The 10,732-nt window shown below is 45.0% G+C and overlaps 1 protein-coding gene across 1 annotated transcript in view; it reads left to right on the top strand.

The window, feature by feature from the left end:
- The first annotated feature begins 1,018 nt into the window (after nt 1-1,018).
- Nucleotides 1,019-10,732, top strand: part of PEDS1 (plasmanylethanolamine desaturase 1) — a 47,241-nt gene continuing 37,527 nt past the window's right edge. The window contains exons 1-2 of the mRNA XM_056844882.1: nt 1,019-1,089; nt 6,345-6,928. Of these exons, the coding sequence (XP_056700860.1) occupies nt 1,019-1,089; nt 6,345-6,928 (655 nt within the window). The remainder of the gene's footprint in view (nt 1,090-6,344; nt 6,929-10,732) is intronic.

The following is a 10,732-nucleotide window of genomic DNA, read 5'->3' as shown; positions in this document are numbered from 1 at the left end:
GCTAAAAATACCAACCTGACAGCCCTAGTAATCATCAACAGATGTTCCCAAAGAGAGGCGTCAAGGGTTTGGTCATTTATAATTAATAAATAAATGGATAAGGATAGGTCTGCAGACAGTTCACACATCCCCCTTTGGACCTTTTGGCTGCTATAGAAACAACAATTCAGAAAGGCTTGACTGGTATGGTGGTTAAGAGCAATTGGTCATTGAGTAAAAAAGTATTTCCTTTTGTCTATCCTGTACCTGTTGCCCATCAACTTCATTAGGAGCCCCTGATGTTTACTAAGAAATAACTCTTGTTGAGTTCAACAACCTTACTCCCAAATAAATATCTAAAGGATTGCAAGGCGGGCTACAAATAAATAACTAAAATTGTGCAGCCCGCTCCCACCCAGTTTATTTAAAAGTGAGCCCCACTGAATTCAATGGGATTTACTTGCTAGAATGTAAAGTCTCAGTAAAAGAAGTCGTTTTGTTTCTTCTTGTCTGTTATGCAAGTGAAGGGTGATATCAATCTGGCTGACCTCAATAGGATACTATTCAATGATTTTGTAATGCAGAATGTGCAATTGAAGAATTATTAAGAATTGCTTTGATGCTATAGCCCAACAGTGATGCTATAGCACTACCCCTTCCATACCACCTCAGGGAGTGGTTAGATTCATCTGTTACCTGCAGATTTCTATCTCTGGAGTTTTGGCGCCATTGAGGGGCATTATTAGGCTATTTTAAATTGTATTTTAAACTATTTTAATGGGTTATTGTTTTAAATTCAGTTCTATGTACAATGGACATCAACGAGTTGTATACGAATGTGCCGCTTGAGGCCGTTTGTAGCATTATAACTGAGCTATTAAACTCTAGACCTGACTAACAACCGCCAACCTCATTGTTGCTTAACCTGTTGGACATTGTTATGGAGAAAAACTACTTTATGTATAATGAGAAATTTTACCTACAGATTCATGGCGTCGCGATGGGATGAGCATGCGCGCCATCAATCGCAAACATTTACATGGTTGCTTTTGAGCAAGCACACATCTTCAACAACAACCCTCTTAGTGATAAGATCCATCTCTACGTTAGGTACGTGGATGATGTTTTTTTGGTGATGCAGGACTCGGTATGCTTTAATGAATTTTTTCTCATGGATTAATGAGCGAGACCCCAACATTAAATTTAGTGGGGAAAATAACAGCTTGGAAATTGCGTTTTTGGACGTCTTTAAGAAACAGGATGGTAAATTAGGAGTCCGTCCACATAGAAAAGCAATGTTACGCAACACGCTGTTGCATTATGAATCTTTCCACCCACCCCATTTAAGGGACAACTTACCTTACAGTCAGCTGCTTCGTCTTAAAAGGAATGCTACAAATAGAGATGATTTTTTACAAGCAGATAAACAGTTTAGTGCTGAGTTAAAACATCGTGGGTACCCCACCAAAATTATCAAGCAAGCCATGGCTAGAACCCGAGATAAATCTCTGACTCAGTTATTATCACAATCAATGGCACATTGCTTGGATTGTGTCACCCGTGTCTTGCAGTATACTTCATTGTCTCCCTTAATTAGACAGGTGATTCGCATACATTGGCATTTAGTTCAACATCTACCTGGCTGTCAGTTACCACCACACATACAAACGAACCAGATCTTTTTGTGACATTTTGGCAAGTAACAAACCATGTGGAGAGTCATTTTCTAACTGTCAGCTCCTGACCCTTAGAACCAGAAATCACCACAGAGTCATATAGAATCCAAGCAGATGGCTTTTACTGGTCAAAAAGGAAATACAGTGCAAACAGGAAAGTATGGCAGCTATGAGAGTCTCACTAGCTGGAGGATAATATAAGGCAGTAAATGGCGGGAGATTACAAAGCATCAATAACGCACAAGCAGAATACACTTTCCCAGGGGTAGCATTCCCAGGCTTTGGTATGTGAGGTCGACCTTGAGTCTAGAAAGTTCAGCACAGATACAGAGGCAATACTGAAACCGAGATAGCAGCCTGACATCCTGCTCCCCTTAAGACCCCCTCCCATTCTGCAAGGGGGCTGGTCTATCCGGGTAGGCAACGTGAAAGGCACTGATGAGTTTGGGGGCGGAGACATCTCGTGCGCGAACCCATTCATCATAGGCAGGGGGGAAGTGTTTCCAACAGACTAAATACTGTAGATTTCCATGGTGAATGCGAGAGTCAAGGATCTTGGAGACCTCGAAGTGTTCTTCCCCCCCCCCACCATAATGGGCTGTTCGGGAGGCGGATCAGGATGCCATTGTGGAGAAGCAATATGGGGTTTCAGGAGGCTAATGTGGAAAACGGGATGCACACGCCTCAGGGTTTTTGGGTGCTTTTGTCCTTGTGCTTTTGACGGACAAGAGAAATAAAGCGTCGGCGGCTTTCCACTCCTCGGCCAATAGAATCCACTCTTCAAGGGTATCGGGATCACCCCGCATGTATGACCAGTTCAGAATATCAGGGTGCAGGGCTTCCCTGAAATGGTGAATTAGGGTGGCCTCGGGCCAACCCACAATTTTACTCGCCAGTCGTTGAAATTCATCGGCAAATTCTCGAACTGGAGCAGAGCCCTGTCTTAGTTGTAAGAGTTCTGCTTTGGCTCGTTCCCCCAGAAAGGGGTCTTCAAACCTCCTTCTCAGAGCAGTCATGAAGTTGTTGAGGGAACGTATAGAGCGGGAGCGGGTATCGAACTGGAGGGCCATCCAGTCAGCTGCTTTACCTGTCAGAAGGGAAGCCACATAGCGCACCCGGCTGTCCCCCGTGGGGAAAAGTTGCCCTTGTTCTCGCATATAGCTGTCCACTTGATGCAAGAAACAAGGCAGAGTCTCGAGAGATCCATCGTACGTAGTTCTCAATTTGAGTTGCTTCCAAGGACCGGGTGCAGGCTGACCCGGTTGCACGGGTGGTCCGGGTGGAGGAACAACAGGAGCTCCGGGAGGCAGGAGTGGAGCAGGTACATTAGCGGGTGGTTGGACGGGCACCCCCTGACCCGGTATTGGAGCGGGCTGTACTTGGGCTAGCAGGGCTTGTTGTAATTGCCTGTTATCCTGAAGCATATGCTCCATTAGCTCTTGGAGTTGATCAACACGGCCGGTGAGCTCTCAATTCTGGGCTCGTAAGAGGTGAACATCCTCGCTTGGGCCCCCGGTAAGATGAGGCTTGCCAGTTCGGAAACTCGTGGCCCATTGAGAGCTGTCTCCATAGAGATCCTCGTCCTCAGACTCTTCGGAGTCTCGGCGTCGGTCAGCAAGGCGGCGTGCGCGTTGGGTCGTGCGCGACGGGACAAACGCCGGGGAAAAAGAGAGACCTAGCAGTCCCTGTACAGTGTCCTTGGGGCGAGTATCCATTTTCACCCGATCCCTATCCTTTGCGGCCAGAGCCTCGGCTGACGCCTTAGCTGCTTCAGCAGCTTCCTTATCCGCAAGAACTTTGGCGTTCTCAAGTCTCAAGGCAGCCTCTGCCGTAACACGCGGTAAAAGCTCCGTTTCCAGGAGTGTGAGTATGGGGTCGGATTCCCCGCCGAGCAATGGTTGTATTCGAACTGCCAGCGCGGGTGCCTCGGCTCCAAATGTCGAGGTCAAACATTGAGCCAAGGTGGCCACCGGGGTGTCCTTTGTACATTCCACAAGGAGAAGAGCGGTGCGAATAGCGACCCGCTTGGCTTCAGCTTGACAGCTGGCCGCATCAGGTATTAGGGAAAAACCCTCCTGCGGGGCACCTGCCATGGCAGCGTTTCCCAGGGTAACAGAGGGAAAAGTCCCCCGAGAAATAAGGTTGTCCAAAAGTCCAGTTAGTACTTGTAAATCCTCAGTTGCCAACCGGGCATCGTCCAGTAATTGATCCAAATCCTGAAGATCTAAACGAGTATTAGTATCCTCAGACGTCAACATCCAGAGAACCCCTCTTAGAGATTGCCACTGTTCCTGTACCAGTCCCCTCAAGCGGCAAACCTCTCGGGTAGTTCGAAAAAGTTCAGTGACTATGTCCTGTAACAAGGTGGGATCCTCCGGAGAGGAATCCAGGGTAGTAGGTCACTCGGAGAGCCTCCCAGCTCCCATCCAAGTGGCAGGCGAACCCCCCTCGGGCTCCAGCCTGGCTAGTAGTACAATGAAGAAGGTGAGATAGCTGCCATAATGTCAGCTCCTGACCCTTAGAACCAGAAATCACCACAGAGTCATATAGAATCCAAGCAGATGGCTTTTACTGGTCAAAAAGGCAATACAGTGCAAACAGGAAAGTATGGCAGCTATGAGAGTCTCACTAGCTGGAGGATAATATAAGGCAGTAAATGGCGGGAGATTACAAAGCATCAATAACGCACAAGCAGAATACACTTTCCCAGGGGTAGCATTCCCAGGCTTTGGTATGTGAGGTCGACCTTGAGTCTAGACAGTTCAGCACAGATACAGAGGCAATACTGAAACCGAGATAGCAGCCTGACACTAACCTACCTAAGGGCAATTTTGAATGTGGTTCCTGCCAAAGTTGCAGGTTCATGGATCATAAATCATAAATCCAGCTACTGGCCACAAATTCATGATCGAGAGTTTCAACAACTGTGACTCTAAACATCTGATTTATGTGATAAAATGTGCATGCCATTATTGGTACATTGGGAAGACCCACAGACAAATCAAGTATCGCATAAGTGAACATAGGTCCAGGATTAGGCAACATGTATTGGAGGCTCCTTTAACACAGCATTTCTTAGACAAGAATCACACTGACGAAGACTTATCATTCTTTGTATTATGGCGTTTTAATAGACAGAATTATGATAGATCAGATGTGGATCTCATATTAAGATGCCAAGAATCTAAATATATTCATCTGTTTGACACTTTATATCCAAAAGGATTGAATACTTTGATGGATTTGGCATGCTATTTGTAATAAGGCGTGTGTATCAGCTGTCTCTTTAATTGGTATCAGATCTCTTTCAATGCAATATGTAACTGACTCTTTAATGTTTGACTTTTACATGTGACTGCACCACTTAAAATTAGGTGTAGCACCTCTTGGAATTTGCCAGCGCATAGGCTTGTTAATAACAGCCAGCGTGTGAGTATGATTCTCTGTTTTGTTCCTCTTATGATTTTGCCAAGTTGCTAGAATGTATTTGTTAATTATGAATTTTGTATTATTCAGTGGTCCCTGAGGAAGGCGTCTACAGCCGAAACAGAAAGATTACCGGGCTTCTGTTGAATAACTACTCTCAAGAAGCATATCTCTGGAAGAAAGGGAGATGCTGTACCCCCTTTAATGGACTTACTTCTAACCCTGTTACTTGATTGTAAAAAGGCATAGCCTTATTTTTGGCGTTGTATATTGAAGGCTATAACCAGTATCAGTTGTTTTTGCCTATATAGTATCAGTGGTGGTTATGAAATTAAATACCACTACTACATAATTTTTGTGTCTAGCTAATTTGTGCTGTTTTTGGTTTGCTAAGTTCCTGGAGGCTGGCAACCCTAATTTTGAGGTTTCTTTTTTTATTATAATATTTTTTTATTTTTCTTCATGTAATATATCAACAAAAACTATATAATAGTAATAATAAAAAGAAAAACAAGTAATATCTCTAATTTAACAATAAAATGCCTTCCCCCTCTCCCTCTTCCATCTAGAAATAAATTGTATAAACTTTCGCTAACGGTACTAACCCCAATATTATTTTAATTAACCCGTTCTTGTCGTATCCAACATTATTATATCAATACCTAATATAAAAATCAGTACAAAGTGTAAATAAGGGATTAAATCAAAGACTATCCTTTAAATGTTCCCATTAAAAAATGATTTTCACAGTACATTCTCCAAGCCTCCCATTCCCCCCAAAATTGTACATTATCATTCTGGTTTATCAAAGCTGTAAATTTCGCCATCTCGGTCAGTTCCAGCATCTTTTTTATCCAAGTTTTCTTCTTCTTCTGGTATCTCAATTTTGAGGTTTCGTTGGAGTGTCGGTGTGGCATGGCTACTCTTTTTTTCTTGCAGTTTGGTGGGTGGCATATTCGTATATTTCTTTTTCTTTTTCGGGTATCTCAATTTTGAGGTTTCGTTGGAGTGTCGGTGTGGCACGGCTACTCTATTTTTCTTGCACAGTTTGGTGGGTGGCATATTTGTATCTTTTCTTTTTCTTTTTCTGGTATCTCAATTTTGAGGTTTCGTTGGAGTGTCGGTGTGGCACGGCTACTCTATTTTTCATGCACATTTTGGTGGGTAGCATATGCGTATCTTATTTCTTGACAACGTGCATCATACCACTGCGCACGGGTCACTCCCCCCCTCCGCTCCCCCCTCCCGACGCTTTCCTTTCAGAAGAACTGTGGGCGGGACCCGGGAGCCGCCAGGCCAGCGGTTCTCCCCCCATGCTGCGCCGCCATTGGACGGGGCGGGACGCTCGCCCTCCGCCATAGGCCGGCGAGTGTGCGCGCGGGCGGCGCCGATTGGCCGGTTCCTCCTCCTGCGGGAGGGAGGGCGCCAGGGGGCGGAGCGCCCGGACGCCCGTTCCTTTTTTCAGCTCCGCCAGCGGCGGCGGCGGGTCGCGCGAGGGAGCTCCGGCTGGCTTTTCCTTGCGATGCTGCTCTTCCCGCCGCCGCCCTCCTCCTCCTCGCTGGCTCCGGCGCCGGGCGGCTCCGCGGGGCCCGGGGCGCGAGCGGCGGGCCCGGAGCTGCAAGGCGAGGCCGGCGTCGGGGAGCGGCCGGGCGAAGAGGCGGCGGGACGAGGCCGCGCCGGGGCCCTGGCCGAAGGCGCCCCGCGCTCGCCGCCGGGGACCCACCCCGAGCCGGACGGGGCGTCGTCTGAGGCGGAGGCCGCTGCGTCAGCTGCCCGGGAGGCCGCCGGTCCCCGCTGGGGAGCCCAGCACGCCGGAGCCCGGGAGCTGGCGGAGCTCTACTCGCCCGGTGAGCGCGCGGACCTCCGGGCAGGGGCGGGACTCCGGTTCTGTGCGCGGCGTGGAGAGCCGCTTCAGACGTTACGTGCATTTCCCCCCCCTCCCTCCCCGTAGGCGCGTATCGAAGATGCATTACGTGTTTCTGTCAGGCATTGGTTTCATAATGTTGGATACGACCAGAACAGATTAATTAAAATTATATTGGGATTAGTCCTGTTAGCAAAAGATGAGGCAATTTAATTTTAGACGGGAGAGGGGAAAGTCATTTGATTGTTAAATTAGAAATACTATTTGTTTTCTCTTTATTATTATTGTTTTTATGGATATATTAAATGAAGAAAATTTTATATATATATATATATATATATATATATATATATATATATATATATATATATATATATATATATATATATATATATATATATAAAGAAAATGCATTACGTGTGCGCCCGAACGCGGTTAGTGTGGCCTGGTTCAGACGCGCGTGTTCATTTTTTGATCTCTCTCCCCCCCCAAGCACGCATGATAGTGGGGAGTGAACGTGTGAACTGGCCCCTTTGGAACAGGCGTTGCTCGAACGTGGATCAGTGAGGCGATAACGAAAGTTTTCCAACCTGTGGCGGCCCATTCACTCGTTCTGGTTGGAGTTAGGGCTGCTGCGTGGCGTTGAGTGGGCTTCTTCCTTAGTATCCTTTTCCCGGGGGTTTGAAAGCATGCAGCTGGCTTAAACCAGGCAGTGGATTTTTTAAAAAGGGACATCTGGTTGTCTGTAAAGTCTTGCATTAATACAAATTAATATGCTTTTAAAGTCTAAAGAAATTAACCCAGGGGTCTGTTTTTATTCTGATTAATCAAATCATATAGGATTGCCTTGGTTACAGCTTGCATGTGTGAAAGTGCCTGGGGTCCCAGTCTTATATGTGTGTGTGTGTTAAGTGCAATCAAGTCGCTTCCGACTCATGGCAACCCTATGAATGAAAGTCCTCCAAAATGTCCTATTTTTGACAGCCTTGCTCAGATCTTGCAAATTGAAGGCTGTGGCTTCCTTTATTGAGTCAATCCATCTCTTGTTGGGTCTTCCTCTTTTCCTGCTGCCCTCAACGTTTCCTAGCATGACTGTCTTTTCCAGTGACTCTTGTCTTCTCATAATGTGACCAAAGTACGATAGCCTCAGTTTAGTTATTTTAGCTTCTAGGGTCAGTTCAGGCTTAATTTGATCTATAACCCATTGATTAGTTTTTTTGGCAGTCCACGGTATCCGTAACACCCTCCTCCAACACCACATTTCGAAGGAATCTATTTTCTTCCTATCAGCTTTCTTCACTGTCCAGCTTTCACACATAGATAATAATAGGAAATGCGATGGCATTGTCAACCTTAAAGTTGTGTAATTCTCCTGTAGTCATTACTTTTGTTTTCTTGATGTTCAGCTGTAGTCCTGCTTTGGCTCTTTCTCTTTTAACTTTCAGCAGTAGTCGTTTCAAATCTTCACTATTTTCTGCCAATCATGTAGTGTCATCGGCATATCTCAAATTATTAATGTTCCTCCAATTTTCACTCCACCTTCATCTAAATCTAATCCAGCTTTCCTAATTATATGTTCTGCATATAGATTGAAGAGAGGTGTGTGTGTGTGTGTGTTAAGTGCTGTCAAGTCGCTTCCGACTCATGGCGACCCTATGAATGAAAGTCCTCCAAAATGTCCTATCTTTTACAGCCTTGCTCAGATTGAAGAGATAGGGAGATAAAATACATCCTTGTCTGACTCCTTTGCCAATTGGAAACCATTCCGTTTCTCCATATTCTGTTCTAACTGTGATCTCTTGTCCAGAGTACAGGTTGCGCATCAAAACGATCAGATGTACAGGCACACCCATTTCCTTTAAAACCAGCCATAGCTTTTCATGATCCACACAGTCAAAAGCTTTGCTGTAATCTATGAAACACAAGCTGATTATCTTCTGAAATTCTCTTGTATGCTCCAGTAACCAGCGTATATTTGCAATATGATCTCTAGTGCCTCTTCCTTTTCTGAAACCAGCTTGAACATCAGGCATTTCTCCTTCTATATATGGTAACAGCCTTTGCTGTAATATTTTGAGCATCATTGGTTCTTGTAGGTTATCCGTGCTGTGTGACCGTGGTCTTGGTATTTTCTTTCCTGACATTTTGCCAGCAGCTGTGGCAGGCATCTTCAGAGGATTAACACTGCAGTCACACAGCCCGGATAACCTACAAGAACCAATGAACTCTGACCGTGAAAGCCTTCGACAATATTTTGAGCATCACTTTACTTGCGTGAGAAATTAATGTGATGGTCTGATAGTTGCTGCACTCTTTGATGTCTCCTTTCTTGGGAATTGGAATGTAAATGGATCGTTTCCTGTCTGTGGGCCATTGTTTCGTTTTCCATATCTGTTGGCATATTCTTGTCAAGATTTTGATGGACTCCGTTTCTGTGGCTTGGAATAGCTCTATTGATATCCCATCTGCTCCTGGTGATTTATATCCTAGTCTTATATCGCCTCCTGGAATTTGGTGCTTGGCTGCTGCCACATATACGTGCATAATCTAAAACCAAAAAACATGCCCCTTCCTAAAGGAAGTACCCTTCTTATTGAACTAGTGTGGGTAATCAGTAATGATTAATTTAAACAAATGACAGCCCTTGGCGTAATGGCTTTTCGTGCCCCTTCAGTGATCAGCATGGTTGTCTGTTTTCGTTAAGACTTGGTGGCCCTGAAGAGGGCAGAAAGGTGGGGTGTAAGTTTTGTAAATAAGCCTCAGTGCAAACAAGATGCTTCAGTTGTATCAGTTTGCTGTCAGGGAACAAGCAATGGTTACAATACCCACAAGCGTGTGTAATTGGTGTGGGACTTGCCTTTGGCATTATATACTCTGTGAAAACTACTCTTTGAAGACACAGCGCCAGGAGGACAGCCAGCCAAGCTGTTACAGCTCAAACAGGAATTTTTCAACCTTTTCCCAATGTATCTGCATGGCATACTTAACGTTTGAGATTCTTTTATGTGAATTGGCTTTTTTTTTAAGATTCTGATTTTTGTCCCCTAGGGACTCTTCAACATCTTAGAAAAAACATATAAATGTTTTTATTTGGCTGAGGTCTTGGTAGCCAGCAATAGGGAAGAATATGGTATTGCTTCCCACCTCAAGCCATAGGGTGAGTTACAGGCCACATAAAATAACTGTTTTATTCATTCCATCAATGAAAGGGTAGGCTGTTCCTCTTCTCCCTCTTCAGGGAAAAAAAAGGCTTTCACTGAATTTTTTTAATGGTAGAAATGGAGGTTCTAATTAGCATTAGTGCTTGCTTCAGATACTAATAATAGCACTTAAGTTTATATTTCGCTGTCCAGCTGTTTAAACCTCTTAATTGAAATGTCTGCTGCATTGTAAAACACGGTTATATGGCTGTCCTTCCATGGGAGGAGGTGCTTGTGTGGGACTGCTTCCTATCTTGGCAAGAGGATTTCAACTTCCTTATCGGATAGTTTTTACTGCAGGGTACATACATGGGATTTAATGTGTTTGTCCACATGTTCAAGTCTGGCTTCGATTACCCACAAAATAGACTTGGCCATTCTTTTGTACAATTTGCCCTCTTTGAGTGTGTGGTTTTGGTTAATATTAATAATAGGTAACTGCTACTTGGGCCTGTAACCCTGCCATCCTGAGAGAGACTATTAGTTCGTCTTGCTCAGTACTGTCTGTTTTGACTGGCAGCAGCTCTCCAGGGTCTTAGGCAGAGGTCTTTTCGCAGTGCTTCCTATCTGATACCCTGTAGGTGGAG

This window comes from Euleptes europaea, chromosome 2 (assembly GCF_029931775.1).
Source record: "Euleptes europaea isolate rEulEur1 chromosome 2, rEulEur1.hap1, whole genome shotgun sequence".
Classification (NCBI taxonomy): Eukaryota; Metazoa; Chordata; class Lepidosauria; order Squamata; family Sphaerodactylidae; genus Euleptes; species Euleptes europaea.
This window is presented reverse-complemented; position numbering and strand designations above follow the sequence as displayed.